This window comes from Rhipicephalus microplus, chromosome 7 (genome assembly GCF_043290135.1).
Source record: "Rhipicephalus microplus isolate Deutch F79 chromosome 7, USDA_Rmic, whole genome shotgun sequence".
NCBI classification, from domain to species: domain Eukaryota; kingdom Metazoa; phylum Arthropoda; class Arachnida; order Ixodida; family Ixodidae; genus Rhipicephalus; species Rhipicephalus microplus.
The window spans coordinates 2,337,908-2,364,732 of NC_134706.1; the positions used below are offsets into that span (position 1 = coordinate 2,337,908).

Below are 26,825 nucleotides of genomic sequence, written 5' to 3' on the forward strand. Positions count from 1 at the left end.
CGCCCAAACGATCGCCAAGCATTCCTTCTCGGTGGCGCTGTAGTTTGATTCAGCCTTGGTAAGAGTTCTGCTGGCGTAGGCGACGACATACTCGGCGAATCCAGGCATGCGTTGCGCGAGAACCGCACCGAGGCCGACACCACTGGCGTCGGTGTGGACCTCAGTTGCTGCCGTAGGATCGTAGTGATGCAGTATTGGTGGTGAAGTGAGGAGACGACGAAGGGTACAGAAGGCTTGGTCACACTCAGAAGACCATGACGAAATATCAGTGGTGCTGCCTATAAGTTTGGTCAAAGGCGCAATGATAGAGGCGAAGTTGCGCACGAACCGGCGAAAGTAGGAGCATAACCCCACGATTCTCCGTAACTGCTTCATAGTCGTTGGTTTGGGGAAGTCGGCGACAGCACGTAACTTAGCCGGGTCTGGAAGTATACCGTCCTTTGATACGACGTGCCCGAGAATCGTAAGTTGCCGAGCAGCGAAGTGACACTTCTTGAGGTTGAGTTGGAGCTGAGCATTCTTCAGGCACGTGAGGACGTGTTTGAGGCGCTCGAGATGTGTTCCAAAGTCTGGCGCAAAGACGACTATATCGTCGAGATAGCAGAGACAGATTTGCCATTTCAAACCCCGAAGCACCGAGTCCATCATGCGCTCGAAGGTGGCGGGCGCATTGCAGAGGCCGAAGGGCATGACATTAAACTCATACAGACCGTCCGGTGTCACGAAGGCTGTTTTTGGTCGATCGGCATCTGCAAGGGGGACCTGCCAGTACCCTGAGCGCAAATCTAATGATGAAAAAAACTCGGCACCTTGTAAAGTATCAAGGGCATCGTCAATCCTGGGTAAAGGATACACGTCTCTTCGAGTGATCTTATTTAGGCGCCGGTAATCCACGCAGAAGCGAACGGCGCCATCCTTTTTTTTAACGAGCACTACAGGTGAGGCCCATGGACTTTGTGAAGGTTGAATGACGCCACGTTGCAGCATATCGTTCACCTGTTCGGTAATAACTTGGCGTTCCACCGCAGAACAACGATATGGTCGCTGTCGTAGTGGCGCATGGGAGCCGGTATCGATGTAATGTAGAGTGGTAGAAGTGCGGCCAAGTGAAGGTTGAACAGCATTGAAAGATTCGCGGTACTGGCATAGAGAAATAAAAAAGGTGAAGAGTGGACACTCCCGTAGACCCCAGCGGCCCAATCGACTCTAGCACACCTAGTGGTTGATGAGAGCAAGTGGCTTGCGCTTCCGGTTTCGGTTTCACTGGCGCAACTTTTGAATTACTTTGCATAACCGACGTTTGGCTATGTCGTAAGTTCATAATTTCAGACCACTATTCATCGCCCAAATGGATAGTTTTTGTAGGTCGTTTTGATTTAGCGATTCCCTGTTTTGTTTTGTTCAGTGGTTCGTGCGAATCGGTCGTGACGTAATTTTTATTTTGATTAAGTTATAAAAAAAAGAGATGCAGGTAATGATAATTCACTATCGTTTTATTCATCGCGCTTGTGTTTTTCTTTTGGAACAAGTGATCAATGTATATATCAGTCAAAGAAACAGAGCATCCGCAATGTTTTATTCAAAGGCAAGGTAGAGTATGAGAATATAAAAAGCACAATATGACAAAGGTAGACAACAAATGCATCTCGCCTTACAAATAAATTGTAACAAATATTGTAACAAATACATAGAGAACACAGACAACGCACACATCGCTAGAGTTGGCAGAAGCCGAGAAACTGGTGAAGTATGACACACCGGGCCAGTGGGTAACTAAGGATCTATGGCAAAAACATAGCGCACAATGCTGATGAAGAAGGAAGAAGTGACATATACACAGCAATGAAGTCGCGAATCACGCCTGGGCTTAACTGAAATAATGCATAGAAAAAAAGAGCGCACAGAAACCACACGACACAATATAACAGAAAGGCAAAGGTGCAGTGTGCTGGCTGTGCTTAAGAACAGCTAGTCCAAAATGAAAAAAAGCAGACTTGATGCCTGCTTGTCCTCAGAAAGGTAGGGCTTTGCAGCTTGCTCACTACGTGAAAGACAAACTTTATGCTACAACACTGGCAGGTCTTGTGGCTTTTGTTATGCGTCGCCTTCATCAAAAACTTAAGATCCCAAGTGATTTGCGTTTGGGTGTTGCTGTGACGCTTGCGAGCTAAAATAGATTGTAGTCATCACTTTATCCAGAATTGTGGACTTTAATTGGTGCTACGAGAGCGGTATTACAGGGCTAATAAATAGCAGAAGGAAACCACTTTGGCTCATTATTTTTCACAAAGGCTCTACATCGTACGTTATCACTCACAAGCTATATAAAAATAAAATGGCAGCGTCCGCAGCCCCATCAAACACTACAAGTTTGGGTATTCTTTTGAAAATTTTGATGGGCAAGATGAGGAGGTTGATGAGAAGCTAAAATACGAAAAGCGTGATAACATGAACCGTGCCCACTTCATACTGTGTTCCTTACCCGCTCGAAGACATTTCAACAAGCGGTTTTGTTATCGATATATTACTTGAGCTGGAGAGATAAAGCATACACAGTGACCAAGCGACCCACAGTAAAGTGTACAGTTCGCCCGTATTTGCTACAAAAAATACAGACAGGATGCCCAACATTCTTTTTAAGGTTATGCAAATCACTTCGAGCGAATACACAGTGTTTGTACTCCTCATAGCGGGTAACCAAAACAATGAATGCAACGAAGGAGTGGTTAGTCCAGTTGAACTGAATATAAGCACATAAGACCATAATGAAGTCTGCTGTAACGAAGTAATAACATAACAAAGCTATTGCAGGATTCGGCTCAACTCCAATACTTTAGTGTAAACCCGCCGCTAATTGCTAACCTTTGAACTTGTCAAGCTGCATGCCCGAGATTGAAGACTGGAACCTAACCCTGTCTAAGTTTCGGTTCACAAAACGCACATGCCAACATAAACGAACCCGGCAAAACATTTTCAGAAACTTAGCGCGACACCCAGCAGAGCAGAAATGAAAATCGCCAACACTTGACAGATGGTGATACAAAACATCGCACACTTTCAGGTGATGTGCAGTGGCCTCAATTATGGCAAGAAAGCGAGATTCAAGTTGTTGTACGTATGCAAAAGCTGCTTCTGATGGCACAGTGAGATTCCCAAAAAGTTTGCTGGGGACGTGGTATGCTTTGAGCATTGTGAAATACTGGTGGGTACCCTTAAGCGTCTCACTGTCGTCTTTCAGTAACTGTGGGCAACTGCAACCGTCACATGCATTCCGAAGGAAGTGTTTGATGAGAAAACCAGCTACATAATATGCAGCGGAGTCATCGATAATATGGGAGTGAATGTTTGTCGCAAGTTCAGAGAGATCGTCTAGAGCGGGAAAGTCGTCAGGCTGTGGCTGTGCACACTCCTCATTATCCACAAGAGACGCACTGGTGAGGGAGAATGGCGACAGCTGTTCCTGGAGGAGGTCACATTCATCATCCTCGACATTTCCGTATTCTGACAGCTTGAAGAGTTTTCTTATGCAGATGTGCTTCAGGCCACAAATAAATTGTGCTACATTGGGGTTGGTGTTGCAACCCTGTTTTTGCCTAATGTGGCCAAATATGTTCTCCAGAGGATCCTGTTGAAGCCTGCGTGTTAACAGGTATTCAAAATTGTAATTTTTGGAGAGGTCGTCCCATAGTTGACAAATTGCCTGAATTGTTATTTGCCAACCTACGATGGTTTGTGGTTGACGTCTGCCAACAAACTGCCATGATGCAATCCAGGGAAGCTGGCCTCGGAGGAAGTCAATCAGCTCTGAATCATTTTTCATGATTGCATGCCGCAGCTTTTGCGAAGTTCTTTTTTTACTCGAGCTGTTCAAGGCATCGAAAATCCTGTCCATACGATCACAAAATTGAGCTGTAGTGATGGCCGAGGCAGGCAGCACCTTCGCATACACCATTGCCGTGATAGCAATCGAAACTGATGCACTGAAGACCTGAGTTGCTCTGCTGACCTTCATATTAGAAAAAGGTTTCTGATGAACGTGCCGTTCAGTCAACTTTGGAGCCAATCGCAACCGCAACTCATGTGAGGATTGGTAAAGGCTTACAATGTGCGACCAGTTAACGATGTCATCCCCAATGTATAACTTGTGTGCTTGGACATTATTGCGCGTTGTTTTAATTAAATGCGGAACATCAAAAATGTAATATACCCGCTCACCATTAACTTCAAAAAAAGGCTTTGCTACAGTCACTTTTAGTTGGTTAGCGAGACTTACATTTGAACTGCCCTGGTCACAAATGACTGCTTTCACTGCAATATTAATGCTCCTAAGCTCCAAAATGAGTGACACCAGCAAGTTATGCATAACAGATGATGGTGTTGATGTGTGCCCTATAGTAAAAGCAACCGGTTGAACCCACTTTCTCGAAACACCAACAAGAAGAAAAACCAGTGCTCGATCAGCGATGGTTGAAGTGCGATGAGTGCCATCATCTGTAAAACCCTGGACAACGTCTCTTGAAGCATCATAGTACAAATTCTTTTTGAGTGCTATTTCGTCGAAAACTAAAGCGCACACTCGGTCCCGTTCATTCCAAGCTTGAGTATTTGTTGCAATGGAAGAAAGGATTCCTGGAATTATGCCTGGAGTCATCTTTACATTAGCTAGCCACCTCCTTAATGAACGCCGGGAGGGCAAAGAAAAATACGGAGCCAGAAATCGGTATGCTCGCGGACCTCGGAAGTTTAAGTGAAGAGCGAATTTCTTGAACCACACGGGAAACCGCTTGCCCTTGCATTTGGGCCTCAAGCGAACATGTGCAGAAAGAAGTTTAAAAACCTCCTCGGTGACGTGCGGTCGGATAACTTCAAGGGCCTTCGTAGTCGATGACGGTGCTTGGTGAGGCTGTCTCTGCAGTCTTTTGATAGTTTTCCGCTGTGCTGCTACTTTGGCTTGCAGATGTTTAATGGTTTGCTTGTACTTCATTGATGGAGACATTGTCGCTGGCACACAGGAACGCACTGCAATAAACAAAAAAATTGATGTAAAAGCGAAGAACAACTAATCCCATACGAGCACTTTCCTCGCTCTTTCAGACCCAAGGTGCACAACTTTCTGTGGTACAAAGTTTTCGATTCCACTACCTAAAAACAAACCATTCACAATGTTGACAATGCACAAAAAAAATGAAAATCACTGAGAGCCCACCCTTACATTTTGTAAGTGCACACGTAGTGTCCTTTTGAGGATAGTTTCCTCAGAATGTCCTAAACATAAAATAGCACATTAAAAACTGCTGCAATAAAAGCATAGTCACCATTTTCTCTAAGGCACTCAGGCGTGGAGCTGTTGGCGGAGACGTCTTCTGGAGGGTCTTGTGAAGCTTGTTCAGTGCCTCGGACAATGCTGTCGGAACAATCTTGCGAGCGGCCTGCGGAAGTCTCTATATCAATCCACTCTGGTGTTGAAGTGAACATACAACTTACCGGCCACACAAGTTCCTTTTGTGACAGCTGAACGACTGGTTAAGGTTTTCTCCGGCAAGACGAAATCATCAGAAATTCTTTCACCAGCTACAAGGGAGCTGCCACCTGCAGAGGTTTGGTCAACAGTCAATTTGGGTAAAAAAAAAAAAAAGAAATCGCGACACTGAACGCACCCTGTTCATCGGGGCACCTCAATGTGTGGGAGCCGCTTTCTGAAGCCTCTACCGCAGGTCCTGAAGAGATGAAATTACGACAATGTGTCAGTAAGAGGCTTATAATAACACAAACTGAAGCTCATCCGCACCTTGCAGTGCAGCTTCTGCAGCCATGTCACAGTCACTACTTGAAGCGACGCTCAGAGAACCTGCATATATGTGCAGTTGGTACAAGTTACAAAGCTTGTAGCATGGGGAAGCTTAAACAGCTCTTTCAAACGCATAAATTGGTCGAACGTGGAAGAAAAGAGACGGCACCAACTAGGAAACAAGTAATTTGTGATTTTTGGAATTATCAACAGTGGCAGCTTTCACTGATGAAAGGTATACGTACATGTGCACTCAGGCTTGAAGATAACGTGAAATAGCCCTTTAAAGTCTTTCAAAACAAGTTGCGCAGGTCCAGAGCATCAAAAAATGACAGAAATGTAAAGCTGCTGTTAGGAAGGTAATAGCCCACAATTCACAGAACTTAAGACTTTCCAAGTGTTACTTCTGTAGTGAGGTTTCTCTATCGGCTACAGAGATCTTCACGGTTAACTGTCGCCACTGATTCAATACAAGTGGCTGCTATTGCACATATTTGAGTTTCAGTCAATCACTTACATGGTGCAGCTGGTTGCACACTGGGAACAGCCATTCTTGTAAGCCTTGTGTGCCCAGGGTCCATGAAACTTTGAGCAGTAAAATGGTCGCTACAAACCCTGTACGTTGCGTACAATAGGCTGGCCGGCTTACTCAGGAGATCATCGCGTCCAGCATACTGCATCCATGCTTTCATCCTGCATTGGCAATGAACTATCAGCTGAAAGGGGAAGTGCTTGAATAGTGATTTTTTATTGTTACCCTCACTTAGCAAGTACGAACAGTAAGCCTACAGACATGCAAACCATACAAAAGCTTTAACACACCTGCCGTCCCGTGGTACGCGGAAGAAACTCGTCCCAGGCTTCTTGTGGGTTCTGCCATTGTTGAAGCACCACGATACACAGCAGTAGCTGCCGTAGCTTGGACCGCCGGACGGCATGGCGTCAGCGCGGTCTGAAAATGTTAGTAAGTGGATGCTTCGCTGTCAAATTACAAAAAAGATATGTGCACGTCATAAGTGTACCAGCAAACCCCTTTGAATGATTAGCTAATCGATGCACAATACAAAACCAGTGATACATCTCTGACCCATAAAACTCTGACTTACAAAGATATACGTCAAGACCACGAACAAAGATCTTCAGAAGTTTCCAGGCCGCTATCCCTTGTAATGCAATGGTATCGCGGCCTGGGAACATTAGAACACCTTCGTGCGTACGCAGTATCAGCAGTACATTGGGAAGAAAAATCGTAGTTGAAATTTGTGCGGTAAAATTATATTGGAAACGTCAAAAAAATTTGTGGGCAGCTTGCACTAGTGGCACAAGGCTAGCGAAGAAACGAAGATGATGGCCACTTGGCTAGTCCAGATTTGCCTCCGGCACACCAAGAATTATTCGTGTTCCGAGCCTTCGGGAAATGCGTCGTGAAGCATGCGAGGCCCAACAAACGCTTCTCAATATTTTGCACCGAGCCTACGACCTAGCTGCCCAGCTATGCTCAGCGCACAGACGCTCGCGTCCGTGGCAGACGCAGCACGCGTCGCCTCGGCTTGACGCCGTGCCGCCTTTTCTATACTGCATACGTTGCACAATGTTCCCGTCTAACCGCCGCATAGAGCCACAAACTTTCTTTTTAGCGAACCTCCCAGTCCTTACAAGCTTCAGAAAAAGGTTACAACTGCGTGAATGACACGCCACGTAAGAAACAAACTCGCACACACGAAGCGCAACGTGTGTGTGTGCATCTTTCTATGTTTGTTGCATGGTGTCTTTTTCACGCAGGCGTAACCGTTTTCTGAAAAAATGACCCAACAAGACCAACAACATGTCATTCAACAAGCTTCGCTTGAAAACGTGCCTCACCTGTTATCTCACGCTTGAAAACGCCGACGCAGCCGACGTTGACGAAAGCGACGAAAGCTTCTCGCTGTCAGTCATGCATGGGCTTGTCGCTGGGTAGATGGTGTTTATGACAGTACGGCTGAAGAAAAATAATCGCGTAAGGTGTGTTGAATAAATCGTTTTTATGTATAAAGAACATACCAAATTTGGGCGTGTAATTATTAATTTGTGAAAACAATTCTGTTGCATTGATTATAACTGTGTTTTTTTTTGCGCTTGCGCCCTCTGACGTGTGGTGGGAGCACTAGTTCGTTACGTAGTCGTGACGCACTTCCTGAGGCCAGGTTTCGCGGAGTGTCCGCTCTTGTCTTCTTCTTTCTCTATGGTACTGGTACAGCAGTTGGAGGAGTTCAGATCGTTCAGATGGTGACAGTCCGTCTGCGATCGCCGAATCGAACACTTTTGAAGCCTGTAGATGAGAGTGGTTAAGAGCACTGACGGCGGCGAGGTCACTTTGGGATGATTCTTGCGGCACGGTAAAAATTTGTCCGTTATCAATGGGCTGTACGCATCCAAGAGACTCGCCTTTAAACAGTTTGATGGTATGCGGAAAGGGATTGGTAAGGCAGAGAGCACTGGCTCCATTAGAAATTGAGAGGGCTGTATAAGGGAGCAGAAGTGGTTTCCGACTTAGAAAGAGGCTTGATGGCTCGAAAAATGCTACTTCATCACGCATGCCGTCGGAGACCACCGGGAGCAAAAAAGCTGTTGTCGGTGGAATGTCAGTGTCTTCTTTGACAACTAGCTTGTGCGCGGCTTGATTAGTGTGGTCGTAGGGCTGGTCGAAGAACGGAAGCAGTTCAAGTTCGGAACGGGCACAATCTATAACGGCACGATTACGGGATAGGAAATCCCAGCCAAGTATGATGTCATGAGAGCACGAGGAAAGGACGATAAACTCAACAATGTAGTGGTCCTCCGCAATTTTGAGTCGGGCAGTGCAGGCGGCTATAGGTCGAACAGGTTCTCCATTTGCTGCACGTAAGAACATATCAAGCGGCGTGGTCACCTTTCGGAGCTTGCGGCAAAGTTTGGCGTCTATAACAGACACAGCGGCACCGGTATCCACAAGAGCGTATGCATGGGCGCCGTCTACAAAAACTTCGATGATATTTGACGGCAAGGTGCGAGGACTTGAAGATATCGATAGCGCAGTTCTTGCCCCTTGAACTGCGACGGCTAGTTTCCCTCATTTTGAGGGGCTGGTCGTGGACGCATGGGTGACAAGGAGCGTCGATTGGGTGAAGGTGAGCGACGAGACGAAGTTGCTGGATATATATATATATATATATATATATATATATATATATATATATATATATATATATATATATATATATATATATATATATATATATATATATATATATATATATATATATATATATATATATATATGCAGAGAGAGAAACGATGCCGTATATTTAACATGTGGTGTCATGACCAATCGCGTGAGTCTCTGTGCCTGTTCTGTCTTCAATTTTGAAACTTACGTGCACGTGCTTTCGCAGTAAAGCTTTTTAATATAGACGGAGATGTACAATAGATAATTAATACACCCTCATTTCCCAATCAAGAAAGATATACACCGTGCACCACTCCAGCTCGGTACTCTTCAACGAAGAAGTTGTCAAACATTTGTTATGTTATTTTTTTGACCAACTTTAATGTAAAACCCCCCAACTAGGGTCTCTGAGGTAACTGAAATAAATAAATGTCTGGCTACGCCCTTGACTCTTGTCATGAACACATCATTGGTACAACTTATTCAGTGCAGACTTTCTCGATAGTGAAATGTTGCTCTGACGTCTTCTCGCAGACATGTCCCGAGGCAAAGCCGGGCGTGCTCAACCTCCACGTGGTCCCTTATTGGCGGCTCGATGCATCGGACACCTTCGAGAGTCTCTACGAGAACTGGGCCAAGCCGACACTTTCGGCCGTGGTGGATGAACTGTCCCCGAACTCACCGCGACGCTTCTCTTTCGACCAGGTAAGGCGGGCTAGCTCAGAATAGAGGCTGGCCTCAATGAGGCTACATTATCTACACCATGCTAGCTCTTCGGAACGACAAACCGATGCTATAGTTGGTAGTATATACAACTCACGCAGCCACGCAAGACTTTACAATATCGGTGGTTTTACATCCCGAAAGCACAATAGGAATATTTATTTGTTTGCAAATACTGCAATCTCAAATGCGAGTATGAACAGGAGTGCGCACATAGTTTAATACAAACAATAAAAGAACAAGCGCTCAGAATAAAAAAAATAGATTGAACTGTGATACGCTTACATAACTGTTCTACGACTGTTCTACAAGTCATTCAGTGGGTGTGGGTACAAATGCTAGTGAAAATGAAGAAGAAGGACTACCAAGATTATACAAAGCCGATGAAAAGGTGAACCAGTTAGGTAGTTGTTCAAAAAACTCTTCATGGGTCGATTTGCCCGAAGCCAGCCATTCAAGCTATTCAAAGTTTTGCGTGTGAATGGAAAAAAAAAATTAATGGGCATTAGAGCTTCACCGTTAAAGGGACATAAAGTCAGCTATTATGTGGACGTTGATTGTTGAAATGGCGGTCCGAAAACCTCGTAGTGTAACTTTTGGGCCAAGAAAGGGCCTATTTCGAAATTAAATCACGTTTTAGTGGTCCCTATCGGGTTAGCGTACTTCGAATTACCCGCCTCAAGGAGCGGACCGACCGGACCACGGAGGAACCGGACCGACTCACGTCGTTGCCGTGCACAACGTTGCCCGGCTTTACTGTGCTAGTAGCAGCATACTGAAAGCAGTGGAAGCCATTGCAGCAGCAACGATCATTGTTCAATTTTCCGTCATTGGCTTCGAGATTGCAGACGCTTTTGTTTTAACTGAACCCCACTAGACGGCATCACCTGTCCCGTGTATCCACGTGAAACTAAAACACAAGATTGTGCCCCAATCAATCAATCAATCAATCAATCAATCAATCAATCAATCTATCTAATCCGCCTACGACTTTTAGCTCTCCTGGCCGTTTCGATAATGGTACCTATACCAAACTTGGCATGGCATAACATGACTGTATGAAAAACATATTTGACTAGTCATAATATGGAAATGTTGACATGCGTGTCATGTAACAACATGACTACATGCCACGCTCATGATGTACTCGCGGCCGTTTCGCTAGCTTCACGTGTATACCAAACTCGGTATTACGCGACGCGAACGGACGAGATAGGTAAATGACGCATCCAAACATGGTAATCACGACATGTGTGCCATGTAACAACATGACTACATGCCATACTGATGATGTGCTCGTGGCCGTTTTGCTAGCTTCACGTGTGCCAAATTTGGTATTACGTGACGCCAATGGATGACGAAGGTATGTGACTGGTGCAAACATGATAATCATGAGATGCGTCCCATGTGACATGCCACAGTCAAGGCGCCAATACATTTCGACGTGACGTGGTGCGTGTGCTCGCCGGCGTTCATTTCGTCGCGTCACGCCGGCGTTGCCACGCCAGGCGCCGGTCCTGCCATATACTCGCAAGCGTGCGCCGCGTTACGTTGCTTTGGCTCATGCGTGTTTTGGCGCGTCCAGCGTCCCTCCGCCTCGAAAAGAGGGAGACGCGGTGTTGTCTGGGTAACGCATCGGCGCAAAATACAGCATGTCGCATATCGCGCCGGTTGCCGTCGGGCCGCGCCGACGGACGCTTATCGCGCCTAGCGTCAGACTATAGAGTGCTCATGTATTGCTCACGTAGCATCGATTTGCCCTGCGTGCGCGCGCGTCAACGCTACATTGGAGTATATTGGGTCTTTCATGATGCGCTAGCGGCCGTTTTGCTTGCTCCACATATACCAAATTTGGTATTACGTGGTGTCAATGAATGACGAAATATATGACTGGTGCAAACTTGGTAATCCTGACACGCGTGTCATGTAAGAACATGGTATAACTATCAGTTAAAGCGCACGAAGTCTCTTCCTGTCTGTTTTCGTGCGCTTTAACTGATAGTTATACCATGAATATCCAACTAGCCCAATTTTCGATTCTGATGTAAGAACATGATGATATACCACGCTCATAGCGCTCCCGCGGCCGTTTCGCTTGCTTCAGATGTACTAACTCTGGTATCATGTGAAGTGAATAGATGGCGAAGGTAAACGACACATCCAAACACGATAATCATGACAAGGAAGTCATGCACGGCGTCATTTACCTCGATCTCGTAATGTTGTGCTGATTTTAAAGTGACATATCAACATTTCTCATTCGTGCTTCGCATATCATTGATTCCCACTGTACGCGGGATTTGCCCATTTTTATGTCGAGCAAAGCAGAACTTGAAGAGGACCATGTGACTGCTCGTGAAAAGGGGAGCAACCACTCAAATACCTTGACCAATTTGTTGTTGTGCATTACATAGCTACCATCTGGTGTGGCGACAAATTCTATTTTCGTGGCTCTAATGATAACTATACGGTGAAAAGTTCACGACCGTGTGGTTACCCACTGGGAGACATGTTTACAGGGGACCGTGCGCATGTCTTCTCGCTGATTTCACTATCTCTTCTCACCGAGCACGGGAGAAGATTACCGTCTTTTTTTGCCCCCATTGAACAATCAGCGGATGTTTTTGAGAATGCCACTGGAAACTTAACAACGAAAATCAGTGAATGCACAACGTAGTACAGTGAAGAAAAATGCTCACTACACATGTAACAGAAATTGTGTTGCACAAACATAAAACAAAGACATATAAATTAAACATAAATATTAAACAAAAAAGAAATCATTGTGTTGCATAAACATAAAACAAATGTTCGTGCAGCGAAATGTATTCATTCATATTCACGACAAATAATCTCATCCGGGAGGTGTTTGCTGCAGACTGCATCCTTTGTGCTGAGCAGATGGTCCTTCCTAGAAACCGCGTGAGTCCGTTGTTTGAAGCGTTCGGGATCAGAAGGAACATTGGATAATATTACTTTTTTCTTGGCACGTATATAGGCTAAATTGACCGGCAACCACTAACGAAGCACTTTCTTCCAATATTGACTCACTGTGTGGGCGTCTTCTTTCAGCAGATTTCCTTCATGGCTGCTCACTACATCACAAGTTCATTTCGCAAACGGGAATGCTGAAACGCCACTTGTTACTTAATCAAATGCGTCAAAGGCACGCTAGCGACGGAAGTGGCCGAATGACTTGTTTTTTTTTTCTTGCGAGTGAAAACGCGACGCTTTCGGAACGCTCGCGTTGCCATCAGGCTCATTGGTTGCTATAGCAATGGCGCGGATTTTCTTTTCTATTTGTAGGTTGTGCTGACTTGCCGATAGGTGCGCTGCTGGCAGCGGTCCGATAGGTGCGCGTTTCTATTACTCTATCTGGTCGATCGCGTCCCATAAGAAAGCCGAGAAGTGTCCCCACCTAAAGTGTTTGTATCTTACACCGTGCGCACGGGCGACTAAGAAAGACGCGTAATAAACAACCCGCGTCTACCCTTCCCCTCCCTCTAGACAGGTCTTGCGTTGAAAGTCTTCCAGCGCTGGTTAGTTTAGCCATAGATGTCGCTACAAAAATACTTTTATTTCATGCGTTCCGTGTGAGAGCGCCACCGCTGCTCGCCTCGCGTCCCTCAGAGGTTACGGCAGACGGTATACAGTTAGACCGAACGAGGAAGGTTGTGTCTGTTCTGCTCTTTCGCCATCTATTGTGAACTTCGACGAAAACTTCTTCTAATCCGAGACAGTCACCGCCGTTAGACCAGACGTGCACAGTTGCATCTATTCTGCTCCTTCGCCATCTATTGTGAACTTCGTCTTTTATTCCGAGACAGCCGCCGCCATGTCACGCGCGCTTCCAGAGGCCATTCAAGCATCGTCTCCATCGGCGTCTGACCAGTGGGCGGCCGCTTCGGAACGCCCCGAAAGCCGCGTCGTGTTGCCGCAGTCCATTCGCGTCAAACCCGCCATGGCTCCGCGGGAACGCACCTTCGTCATGGTCAAGCCGGACGGCGTCCAGCGAGGCCTCGTGGGCGAGGTCATCGCGCGCTTCGAGAAACGCGGCTACAAACTGGTCGCGCTCAAGTTCATGATGGCCGGCGAGGCGTTGCTCAAGGAACACTACGCTGATCTCGCCGATAAGCCTTTCTTCAACGGCCTGGTGAAGTTCATGCAGAGCGGTCCCGTGGTTCCCATGGTGTGGGAAGGGGCGAACGCCATACTCACCGGTCGGGACATGATTGGCGCCACAAACCCTCTCCAAGCCGAGCTGGGCACCGTGCGAGGCGACTACTGCGTCCAGGTGGGGCGTAATCTGATACACGGAAGCGATGGAGTTGAGAGTGCCAAGAAGGAGATCGCCTTGTGGTTCAACGAGAGTGAGCTGGTGGAGTGGAAGCCCCAGATGGAGCCGTTGTTGTACGAGTGACAGGGAAGACGTGACAGCTGTGTCCGCTCACAGTGTGACTTTTCTTCTTTACTCAGTGTGTGCGGCCGGTCGATGTTTTCTTGCCACTCGCAGTGTGCTTTTTTGTTTGTTTCCTCAGCGGTAGTGTGTTGCTCTGAACAATAAAAGTTGCTTGTTTTTACAGTCCTTGTTCTGTGCAAACCGTGTACTTTATAACTGTCATATATTCATTTCAATGTGCGCTTATTTTAATAGCTACTCTGTTAGATATGATAACTAAAATATTTAGTGGAAATGCAGAATTAGGTATAACTGTCAGTTCAAGCGCACGAATAAACAGAAAGAAGAAAGGACAAGCGCTTGTCCTCCCTTCCTTTATGTTTATTCGTGCGCTTGAACTGACAGTTATACCATGCATATCCAACTAGCCCAACATTCGATTCTGTTAGAATTAGATATATGTAGACGCATGGTTGATTCTGTTAGAATTAGATATATTTAGACGCATGGTTGCTTTCGGCTGTCGAAAATGGGGGCTAGGACCTTTGTTCTTGACCTCGTGTTCATTAACTTGCTGTAATGAATGCCAAATAAAATGATTGATGGATTGATTGATTGATTGATTGATGGATTGTCGTGCCATTGGTGGTATTTCAATATTGGCGAAATGATAGAGACTTGTGCACGTTAGAGTCGACCACATAGTCGAAATTTTTGGAGCCATCCACTATGACGTCCGTCGTGTACGTATTGTGGTTGTGAGACTGGGTTGTTATTGTGCTCATTATTACTTAAACACGACGCCAATCTTGAGATGTGGTTTGAAGGATAGTGGTGTGAGTGCGTCTGTGAATGCGGGAGTGCCAAGCTGCGCCTAATTTTTAAAGTAAATTATGTCTTATCATTCATGCGACATGCAGTTCGATAGCTTTTGGGTGTTTCTGACGCGTGTGAAGATGTTGCGAGTGAAGTTTTCACATTGCCTTCTAACAAGCAAGATTTACAGCACCATTTGCTGTGCCCATAGTCGTTTTGTATTGTGTACATCGTGCGCGATGTAGTTCGCAATGCAGTCAGGTGACCTAGTCAGGCTATTTTTTTATAACAATTTTTTCTGCCTCTGTTGCACCCAGTGTGTGTGACGGGTATAACACAAAATTTAATTGTACAGTGTCCAGGACTTCTTTGACCAGGTGCTTCGTACAGCTTAGTTGAATGACGAAAGTACTCGGAACTCTCACTTAATAATGCATTGAGACCATCGCTGCCAAGGGTCTTTCTTTATCAAATGTTGCACTTAGCATTGGCGGCATGTTCCTCCTACCTGCGCGTTTGTTAGCGGTCCCAGGCAGTAACTCAGGTAAAGGCTCCACCTACGGTAACCTCAGTTTGTCATTTAAACTTTAAAAAATTATTCATCCCATGAAAATGCTTGAACGTGGCAAGGCGTTCCTGACACATTTTCCCGCGAAGTGCACTCAATTTATAGCGAAAAGAAATTTAGAAAGAGGCCGAGAGAAGTGAAGCTTCTACGTTTGATGCAACGGACGCAACATGCAACTCACGGCGAGCGTCGAAGGGCCGAGAACAGAAGGGAATCGAAATCAATGCCAGGAATGCACTTGTAAGCGGGAATAAAGAAACACTAGAAAGGTGCTCTAGCGTTACTGCGTGGCCACAGTTTGGGATAGAAAATGGCTGTCTTACTGGATTTAGTTTGACATCCACAACAGCTCTACGAAAAGTGGGGTGACCTATTGAAATAAATGGTAGCCTGCGTCTGCACGGCCACTGCAGACGCCCAACTAACACTGTCCGTGAACGACTGCATGCTTGAATGCAAGGTTATAAATGACCTCGGACAAAACTCCGCGATAAGTACGCATGAGCACCTCCCATAAAAAATGTTAGTACCGAAGTTGTCAGCGCAAAAGCTTACCGCCAAGCTGTGCGACAGCCCTGAGCCTGTTCAGTATGGATAAACGTAAGGTCCCGCTATGAAACACGTTAGCGTGCTTATCTGGAGTTCCTGCCAAATTGTCTCCTTGACCGCGGCCTCCTCGAGCACCAGCTTGTTGGAGCCACGCACAAGGATGCTGACTGTGCGATCGAGGTTGGCGACACCCGTCACGCGCATGAACTCGCAGCTGTCTGTGGTCACCTCCTCGACGAGCTCCGCCGAACTCGGCGCTTCCGCGTTAAGTGGTCGAGTGAGGCGACGGTCCGGCAGCCCAGGCTCCGGCATACAAACTCAATGTCCTCCCGCTCGATGTCCTTGACAACAAGGATCTCCATCTTGGCAAGGAAGTGGAGTGCCAGGTCGCTCAGGGCACTCCACTTCCTCGACTTCTGCGCCCAGCAGGACGTTACAGCCAGCCTTCTTGATCTGCTTGATGATGTTGAGAATGTAGGCGCGCTCCTCTCGCAGCATCTGGTTCATTGCTGTGTAGTCGCCCACTATCATCTGGTGGTATATCAGTCTTTAGTGGAGATATGCAGAACTAGATCAGGCCTATCTTGGCCTTCAAGGCCAAGATAGGCCTGATCTAGTTCTGCATCTAGTTCTGCAGGCTCCACGCGATGAGGGCCCCCACTGCCCGCCACCTTCTGAGTGAAGACCAGACCGTCCACCAGTTCCGTGTCTTTCACTGTTCCACCAAGCATGTGGATGACCTTAATGTTGCGCACGTCTACGTTGGTGTGCTTTGCTGGGTACACCTCGCTTGTACCGCATTCGCAACGATGGGTGCCAGTTGGGAGGCAAGCTGTGACACAACCTTGGAGTTGAGAGCTGTGGAGGCACTCTTCAGCAGTGAATCCCGGTCAGCCAGGTTGAAGGGGTGCGACATGTCCGTCAGCACCTGTACAGCCATGGCCGTTGCTGACTAGAAAGACTCCGAGATGGTGGTTGGCTGGATGCCCTTGAGAAGCAGCTTGGCCGCAGCGTCCAGCAGACTGCCAGCGATGACCACGACCGACGTGGTGCCGTCACCGGCCTCCATGTGTTGAGCCTTGGAGAGCTCCACCAGCATCTTAGCAGCTGGGTGGAGCATCTGTATCTGCTTCAAGATGGTGGCACTGTCGTTCGTAATGGTCCCATCCCCGTCGAATGCCTGGATCATCTTGTCCTTGCATCGGGGTCCAAGACAAAAGCTGTCGCCGTTTCGTCCGGCATCGGCAACATCTTTTGCAGCAGTGATGTTGCTCAGGCGAACTTGCGACGGCTTATCCCTGTCCTTACAGGAGGACTTGTCGCCAGTACCGCCCGTCGAAGATGCAACCGACGTTATACAGATGTATAAAAATTACTTTACTAATGGCGAAAGGAGGTCGTTGAATTCAGATTGCCGGTGGTTCGAAAGGTGGCGGCCGGTAGCTTGTCGCAACCATTTCGGCTCAGTTAATCACTTCGGCCTTAAGTGGTAGTCAGTTGACGAGTGGGGGCGTTGCGCTTTCGCATTTTTTATGGACACTACCACAGTTAATAAAACATGTAGCAGTGCTGGCTGCTATACAATTGCAAGGTAGCTTGTAGCACCACTGTACAAATCGCTTTAGTATAGCTCATTTTTCCAGGCTCCTGATTTGCACTAGAAATTAAACTTACTCCCTTTAAACTTAACGCAGGTCCTACAGGCCTTGTACGATGTCTTAGCCTTGCGTTAGACTCGGTGGCAAGTGCTTCACCTAAGGCAACGCAATTTCGTAGTAGTTACCATGTAACAAGCTCGAGTACTGTACAAACTGTACTGAAGGCTGAATCAATCAATAAATCAATCAATCAATCATAAAATGATGATAGACAAATGAGCAAACAAAAGAATAAGACTGGTCGAGGTAAACAGCGCTAAAATTGCCCAGTTTTCAATACTGCTCAAATGAATAAAAGCTTCGAGGAACATTAATAAGACCGCCGTTGTTCGTCGCAGGTGGCATTCGTGGCCCGCTGGTGGCAGGAGCAGAACGTCAGCTCGAGAACCCGGATGCGTCGCCTGGTGGACTCTGGTCGGCTGGAGCCCCTGGGCGGAGGCTGGGTGCAGCCGGACGAAGCGAGCTGCCACTACTCAGCGCTCGTCGACCAGCTCACCCTGGGCATGCGCTGGCTGCAAGAGAACCTGGGCGACTGCGGACGTCCGCGGGCCGCCTGGCAGCTGGACACGTGGGGACACTCGGTCGAGCTGGCGTCGCTGCTGTCGCAGGCGGGGCTGCACGGCCTGTTTCTCAGTCGCCTCCCGGAGAACGTGGCATCACATTTCATCTGGAAGGCAGACGCCAGCTTGGGTGCGTATAGCAGTAATACAGAAGATTTGACAGGTTCACTGCCACATGATATGAGAAGGGTCTAGACAGCTAACCATGGTCGTTGCCCTAGTCAAGCCCGCTAAAAGGTTTTCGATCCCAGCCCTTAGGATCTGGAATGGTGGAATGTTGGTGTAAATAATGTTTTAAACTATAGAATTGCTCCCCCTCCTATCACAGATAACACGATAATTATGGCCAGCAGGAAGATCTGACATTATCAAAATAATTTAGGAGAATGCAGCAGACATTCCATGCGTGGGCAAGCTACATTCTAAAATGGCCCGTGTTGTGACACGAGATAGACGATCTTGAACCACACGACCATTAAAAAAACTTGGATCATCTCTCCGATGTGATTCTGGTGAGATGCGAAGCAGCAGCAGTGCACACGGCGTTGCCCCGGTTTAAACGGGCGCCGATGCGGGTGCTGCCAGAATAGTTTGAAGCGAAACTTAGTGTAGCGTTTACTTGAGTAAACGACGTCGCCATTCGCGAACACGCTCGGCTTCGCTAACCCTCGCAACACCGGCGACGGCCAGATTAGGCCTAATCACATCGGCGGAAGTTTCAGTGGGCGAAGGAGCGTCGTCTTCCGGTGTTCTTTCCATCGCAGATAAACGAGCCGAAAAAGTGTGACCACCCGATGTGCGCTCGAGCGTTACGAGCGATGAAGAGGTAAAGCGAGAGAGAGGTGACACAGACAGACAGATGGATGGACGGACGGACGGACGGACGGATGGATGGACGGATGGACGGACGTACGGATGGACGGACGGACGGACAGACAGACAGACAGACAGACAGACAGACAGACAGACACAGACAGAAAAACATTATTAGCTAGCGTGTTTAGACCCCCTGGGGTCCCGGAACACCACGTGTCCCACACGACGTCCACACAGTCATGCCTCTCGCCTCAATGACATCGGCTGCCCCAGTTACCACAGCAAGCTGCAGCGCCGGGTCCCCAGACAAGAGCAGGACTTCCCAGTCCTCCCAGCTTGAGATGGCAGGCTGTCACTACGGGGAAGGGTCAGCAGGGCAGCCGAATAGGATGCGGGAAGGGTGGCGTGAGGTTCGCCGCGGAGGGAACATTCAGGGGTAGTGCCACAGTAGTGGGACAGAAGCTGAGGAGCACTGGCTTGTTTCAACTCTACCTTAGGTGCGCTGGGAGTGCGTCAGGTTTATTGCTCGTGAATTGACGACTCAGTGGTGTAGCGAGCAGCAGTCGCGTTAGCTCTCGAGTGCGCGGCAGGCGAGGGAGAGAGTGACGTCAGCGTGTACTGCCGACACCCTGTAGGGAGCATGACGTCACTCGTACAGAGGGACAGTGTTACACATGCTAGTCAATGATCTACTTCGCATCTAAGAAAAACCCGGCCTACGCTGAGAGCGCAACGCAGTCACAGCAAAATGTTAAGGGCGAGATTTCTAGACCCCTTGTACACTTTCTTGGGGATCTAATGTAAGTACGCTTGCAAGGTACCCACTGCACTAAAAGCCACATTTTATGCCATGCTGGGAAGCACCCACTGCAACATGATTCGGTTTTTGCAGAAGCGTGGTACCCGCTACACATATCTAAAGAATTGTGTCCATTTTGTTGATGCTGTGACTGATGACGGTAAAGAATTATGGCTGAGTCTTCTGTAATGTGTTGGAATCACTCAACTACCAACTCGTTACGCAGTTAGCATGGTGTGACGTCTGGTAGTCAATTTACTCTTCTGAAACGCTCTATTACACATGTTAACGTGATTCCTTCCTCGACATGTAGTCCCTATAAGGTCCGTTTAGAAACCATGTCCAAGTATGTTCTTGTTGATTCCTCACTTGACATTGTTGTTTCTTCAAACTCTTCCGCGCGCCCGTGTTTGCGAAAATTTATGAAGGAAGTTTACTCTGCAGATAGGTTTCGTAAAGACCACTTTTCAATGAAATATTTGTATGCAGTTTCATGCAAGACACTTTATAATGATTTAGTATCTATGTACCACTCATTATACTTAGATCTTCAAGACTGTGACTTGTTGAAATGGGTGTGATAAAGGTTTATATCTCCCAATTCTAAAACATTATTTTATAAACTTAATTACGAAACACTACCCGTTAAAACTTGGTTCGCATACAAATCTTTAATTCGACCAAAGCTTGAGTACGCGTCCGCAATCTGGAATCTTCATCAATCTTATCTCATAGACGCATTAGAAATGGTGCAGAACCGCGCCATCAGGTTCGTTCACTCATCATATTCGTATAACGTTAGTGTATCCTCATTAAAGGCGGCAACTGGCCTGCCCACCCTTTTAGGAGCGAAGCTCCTTAAGGCGTGAGCTGTGCGTCCCCTGTATGTAGCCACCTCTCGTTCAGTTCTAAGTATTATGCTAGCCACCGCCCGATCTAAAGGGTACAGCCATATACATCCGTCCATCCGTCCGTCCGTCCATCCATCCATCCATCCATCCATCCATCCATCCATCCATCCATCCATCCATCCATCCATCCATCCATCCATCCATCCATCCATCCATCCATCCATCCATCCATCCATCCATCCGTCCGTCCGTCCGTCCGTCCGTCCGTCCGTCCATCCGTCCGTCCAAAAGATGCAAGATGTTATAAACTAGACGGCGGTACGTGTAGTTGATTATGAAAGATGCGAGGTGTTATAAAATAGGAATGATGCCACATATAGCGCGTGTCATCGTTCGATATAGTGCGGCGACGTACGCTAGGGGGAGCGTTGCAATAAAATCGAGTGGGCAAAATGTACGGAGGATTCATGGTTCACCAGGTTTACCTCCGGAGCTTCGCCCACTCATCATCATTCACTTCGTGGATATGGCGGCATTTTTTTTGTCGCCGTCGCACTGCCAGCCTATCCCTGTTTCACAAAATGTATTACAGCTCACTCAATAAGCCACCTCACATCTCACCGCCTGCTCGCATATCCTTTCGTACAGGCCATTGCTTAAGTGTTGCTTGTCCTCAAACCCGTACTCTCACCTACTCGTCTTCTTTTTTCCCACGCACCATTGTAGACTGGAACGGCCTTCCCTTCGCCGTCGTTGCCACCGCCAACCCAGATGCGTTCACTGATGCTGTAAAAGTGCATCTCTCATCCTGAATGGTCATGTATCATCTATCCTTACTGTACACCCACCCCTTATGTAATGCCCCCAACCGGGGTCTTTAAGGAAATAAAGTGAAAGTGAAAAAGAATATATATTTTTGTCTCCACTTCTAATTGCCGTCTCTGTGATGTTTCTGAAAAAATAGAGCATTGCTACGCGAACTGCAAAGACGCCATTCTATTCTGGGATGTCCTCCAACAAACAATGCAGACAAAAAATTGTAACCAATTCGTACACTGTTCATTATCTTATGCCAACATCTCTTGATAAAGTTCTGTACGATATGTTTTTTCTTATCGGTATACACAGTCGATGGAAGACGCGTATGCAGGACTGGAACACAGAGCCGATCACATCTTCACGCAGACATTTCATCCGAGTGACTTGAAGGATGTTTATGAAGAACTTGACTTTCGACCGAACTGGTACCCCATCTTAGTGAGGTGCTTGGTCTCGCCACTTTTCTTGTGCAGTGTGTGATGACGAGCTTTCCCTAGTTTTCAGCCTTCGCGTTCCTTTCCAAGCAGTGCTTGTATGCTTATTGTCGCCATAGCACTGCAACAGTGCAACTCTGTGCGATGTTGTGCACGATTTTAACACTAATTCTAATATTTACCTTGTTTAAAAACCGATGTGGTTAAGTGGCAAGATACTAGGCTGCAACGCAGAGAAATCGTGTTCGAATCCATCTCTGTATACGACGATCACGTTTATGAGGACAATAATAACCTGAATAAGAACGCGATGCGTAGTGGGTCATCTCTCCGCACCGTATTCTTTTCTATACACCTTTTCACAGGAAGGAAAAAAACACCGCCATGATGGGCTGTGCGCGGGAGTACAAAGGCTAAAGGCGCAGCGTTTCCAGCGCATTTTCGAGGGACGCGCCAATTTGCACAGCCCAAGTAGGGCTATGGCGGGGCCCAGGGAGGCGTTCATGAAAAGGTGAATAGGTTCCAACAATATGAACAGAAACAGATGCTACCAAAGTGCACGAACGTTAGCCACCGCAGCAGGAAATTACGATGCTTAACTAAGCGAGTATAACTGGGTCAGACCTTCAATACCTCACCTTGGAGCGGGTCCAAGGAGCGGTAATGATTCCACCATTACTTCGTGCGAAAATATTGTTCTTTGTTACTCAACATAATGAATTTGTTTCGAAGACTATAATTGGGTGGATGGTCAGAAGGTAATGCTATATTTTCGTGCTGCAGGAGAGGCTGGAGAAATCTTCACGGCAACAGCACGTCGAGGCTGGCCCAAGGGTTACTGTTTCGACGCCGATTGCCCCAAGGACAAACTGACGGTACGACATCGCGTGGAAGCTATATACTCGCTTGTGAAAGTTCCTCACATTCACTGGGGGGAAATTTGGCGCCACGTTCTATGCGAGCTTTTATTTTTCCTTTTTTTGTTAAACAGATGCTCTGCTACCTTGCTATTACAGGTTTTTGTGTTGGCTGGCGTCGATGAAGACTTTCCGTGGAACGAAAGGAAAAATCAGCTGCGTGCTTTCTGAAAAATAAACAGCGCTAAAAAGGGAGGAACGGGGATGAAAAGATTTATTGCATATTTGATTCACATGAATGTGAACGCGTGTGGGAATGGTTACGCAGTAAAGAAAACACATTGAGAATGACGAAACAGCAAAGAAATACCAAGAAAAAAAGTTCACCGACGATTACAACACTGCCGTTTTCGCCTTCTGAGCTCAGAATTCACACGTGGCGCGCATCTCTGGATTCAGGCGCCGGCGGCGTTGAGCTTCTGCTGGGGCAGCTTGTGCAACGGCATACGACGAACTTCCACCAGTTGCGTCGCTCATGGTTCATCAAGAACTGGCTGACCCCATACTCTGTGTGGTGCACGGTTTACGTTAAGAAGATAACGCCGTGAGACTGGTGCGGGCAATTTCATGCAGTCCATATATTCTAGTAACATTGATTGGTCCATATCGCATGAACTCCCGCAGACGGTGCGTAGAATGGCTGCCTACCTTGACAGTTATAATTTACCGTTAACGTGATAGCGGAGGTCGAGGGAATGGCGTTACCGTGTATCAAACGTTCGTTGCGGACAGCGTCTTATAGTTTAGCGGAATAACGTTTACGTGGTACGTGCCCGAGCAGGGATGGTGGCGCCACCTATCGGAAGGTTGAGAAGTAAGAACAGTGAAAAAGAAAACGAGAATGTCTGCCTGTGTGACCGCGCGAAGCATGGTTACAACTTTATTTTAGTAGAATAAGAAGTAAATTAATATGAACCGCGCACGAAATGTGGAAACGTTTATGCTGCTGATTTATTTACATCGATCTTGTAGTTAGGCCTACACTCGTTCGATGTGAGAGGCTATCTAAAAGCATTTCGCCCGCCTAACCATAGTACTCGGTCGTCTATAAGCTAACTGAAGGTAAGCGACGTCAATTTAAACAGTCGTTTGCTGCGAACAAAGTGAATCGTTCAACAATCACGCCCAAATCACTTCGAAGCGGGCGTCCGAGAAAGCCGCCATGTTGTACGTACGCTACGTACAGCTACGCTAACACGGTAACGTTAAATCTAAATATAGCACGTGAACGGTAAGCGGTACGGGTAACGTACCGCTTACCGTTCGCATGCACACTTTGATCCCGCTATCTGCGCATGCACATTTTGATCCCGCTATCACGGTACGTCCGGTATCCCGGTAAACCCTGTATACTATAACTATATCTGGGCGCCATACTATAACGGTCTATTTACCGGGAGAGTGCAGAAAGTAGTGAAAAAAAATCCCCAATGTCGATAGCCCTCCGCGCATATCTGCACATTAAAAAAAATTGATAGATCCCACGTACTGTATGGGAATCGATGATATGCGAAGCACGAATAAGGAAGGTTCATATGTCACTTTAAAATCAGCACAGCGTTACGAGGCAGGTATAAATTATGCCGTAAATGATTTCCATGTAATTATTATCATGCTTAGACGTGGCATTGACCCGTCGTCTGTTCAGCACACTTGATATATGCTGAGCTAGTGAAACGGCTGTGAGCGCGCTATGAGCGGAGCATGTAGCCATGTTTTACATGACACGCATGCCATGATTGTCATGTTTTTACATGTAATTTACCTTCGTCGTCCGCCAGGAGGGATTATTGAGTGAGTTGGTGCACTACCAATTAAACGAATAATAGCGCGACAAAAACAGAGATGGGAAATAAAATGCAAACTACAGCGCTTCGTCGTCCATTCAAGTCTCGTAATAACAAATTTGCTATATGTGGACCTAGCGAAATGGCCGCGAACACGCTCTGAGTGTTGCAGGTAGTCTAGTTTTACATGACACGCATGCCATGATTATCAGTTTAGCATGTTTGGACATGTCATTGACATTCGTCGTCTATTTCCGTCACGTATAGTACCGAATTTGATATATGTGAAGCTACCCAAACGGCCGCAAGTGCATCATGAGTGTGGGACGTAGTCATGTTTTTACATGATACGCATCTCATGGTTATCATGTTTGCAGCAGTCACGTACCTTCGTCATCCATTCACGTGACGCAGTACCAGAATTGGTATATGTGAAGGTGGCGAAACGGCCGCCAGCGCATCACGAGTACGGCATGTAGTCACGTTGTTACATGACACGCATGCAATGATTATCGTGTTGATACGTGTCATTTGCCTTCGTCGTCCGTTCGCATCATGAGACGCATGAGACGCCACATCTATATATATGCGCCGCAGTGAGTAGACAACGCTCCTCCTAAACTGCCGAATACGATTCGTATGAAGCTCGGAAGCCGCAGTAAATCTCCGAGTGGTCTTCAGCCTCTGTGAACAAGAAAGGCACTGTTTCTGTGCTTTGCACCGCACCCGCTACCAACACTGCACGAAGAAGAAAACTGAAACTGTAGAAAAGGATCCGTAGATAGTTCGCTAGCTAACGCAATCCGATCCGAAGCCTGTACTTCTTAAAATTCTCATGGGGGTATACAATCGCAGCGCCAGATTCCGCGCTAGGTATTATTGCATGAAAATGTATCATTTATCTGGACCCACATGTCAAGAATTAATGAATTTTTTTATGAGTTTCGCGTGCTTGCCACCTGACTTCTTGTAAGATAGGTTTGATGAGCGCACTGAGTAGTATAGGCTGAAGTAGTGTTCCAAAAGTTCTAATATCATTATATATCTATATCTCATTTTGTTCAGGTGGCGAACGCCGTCGGAAGGGCCGAGCAATTAATCAGAAGAGTGGCGTCTCAGGTAAGAAGGAATCATGTTTCTCATTGTTGGCTGACTTTGAAACTCTTTGCTATTCAGATCGCTTTTATGTAGAACCTTCTCGGACTTTGACTGCTATTGCTGCCGCTGTCTTGTGGAACAGCTCACGCAAGGTGCATGCGGGGATACGATTGTTCTCATGTGCACGTGCTCCATCTATTATCTACGAAGTTGTGCATCGAGACAAGTGACCCCAGTGCTAGAAAAACTCGCAGTGTCTTCTGTTCATTAGCCTCAGATGACTTCAAGATGCTTCTTCTCTTGTCACCGTGTCTCTCCTTCTTCTCATCTGAAGGCTTTCTGACCCCAACTTGGTTTCGCACTGATCGACCCACCGTTGAGGAAGCAGCGATCCCGTGTGTTCACGCCAGATTTTGACGATCTGTGACGTCCCGATATTGCCACTCGCGTTTATAAGCATTATTTTGATGCATTCGTGTTTCAGGCACAAAAAGCTGTTATCAACGTTCGGTGAAGGCCGCGCCGCCACATCTGGGAAGCTTCGCGATTACTTCGGATCACTCTGTTTAGATTGCGACGAGAATATAGCCTAAGTAGTGACGTTATCAATTGATGCCGTTATTTTTTTTTTCATCATTCGTGTTGATTCCGCGGTGATCAATCAGACTGGGTGTTCGATGAGGCACCTAAATCTTTGACCTCAATGTACGCCTTCACCTGCGTTCAGTGTGGCCCTTCCGCTCGGAAACGTTTTCAATGAGAGAGTGAACTGATCCCGGAGTCTCGCCGTACACCGTCTGCACCGCGTCTCTGAGATTGTGTGACGGAAACAGGGCAGGGGTACCACATAGCGCAATGAGCTCCGACGTTCGATGAGTTTAGATGGGAAACTGTAGCGCATTCTTTGGTTCAGGCTAGTTGGTTACTAGTCGCACGTTGTTCGGAACTGTTGGAGCAAAGCCGCAAGCACAGAGAAACGCAGTCTACTGTACTTCGTCGTGTCTTCGCGCGGTCACTTCCGGACAAGTCAAGTTATTGTGTAATCAACGAAGGGAC

The 26,825-nt window shown here is 47.0% G+C and overlaps 3 protein-coding genes and 1 pseudogene across 9 annotated transcripts in view; 2 read left to right on the plus strand and 2 right to left on the minus strand.

Moving 5' to 3' along the window:
* The window catches only part of LOC119179433 (lysosomal alpha-mannosidase), a 150,937-nt gene that overhangs the window by 91,129 nt on the left and 32,983 nt on the right, over positions 1-26,825 (plus strand). For all 6 annotated transcript variants that reach the window (XM_075868453.1, XM_075868454.1, XM_075868456.1 and 3 more), the window contains exons 2-5: positions 9,510-9,680; positions 18,027-18,378; positions 22,751-22,842; positions 25,737-25,790. In XM_075868453.1, the coding sequence (XP_075724568.1) occupies positions 9,510-9,680; positions 18,027-18,378; positions 22,751-22,842; positions 25,737-25,790 (669 nt within the window). The remainder of the gene's footprint in view (positions 1-9,509; positions 9,681-18,026; positions 18,379-22,750; positions 22,843-25,736; positions 25,791-26,825) is intronic.
* Positions 1,473-8,278, minus strand: LOC142767207 (uncharacterized). 2 transcript variants are annotated; one of them, XM_075868451.1, is made up of 8 exons: positions 7,652-8,017; positions 6,611-6,740; positions 6,306-6,481; positions 5,789-5,848; positions 5,658-5,717; positions 5,485-5,589; positions 5,316-5,429; positions 1,473-5,019 (listed from the first exon to the last, which is right to left on the minus strand). In XM_075868451.1, the coding sequence occupies exons 2-8, from the start codon at positions 6,724-6,726 to the stop codon at positions 2,858-2,860; spliced, it is 2,793 nt and encodes a 930-aa protein (XP_075724566.1). In that variant the 5' UTR covers positions 6,727-6,740; positions 7,652-8,017; the 3' UTR covers positions 1,473-2,857. The 2 variants fall into 2 exon arrangements, with proteins under 2 accessions (XP_075724566.1, XP_075724567.1); XM_075868452.1 differs by having other exon boundaries at positions 4,985-5,019; positions 5,316-5,589; positions 6,611-8,278.
* Positions 13,211-14,280, plus strand: LOC119179593 (nucleoside diphosphate kinase). Its single transcript, XM_037430710.2, has one exon. It carries the CDS (start codon positions 13,534-13,536, stop codon positions 14,116-14,118), a length of 585 nt encoding a protein of 194 aa, XP_037286607.2. The 5' UTR covers positions 13,211-13,533; the 3' UTR covers positions 14,119-14,280.
* On the minus strand, positions 16,067-17,378 carry LOC142767132 (T-complex protein 1 subunit delta-like; annotated as a pseudogene).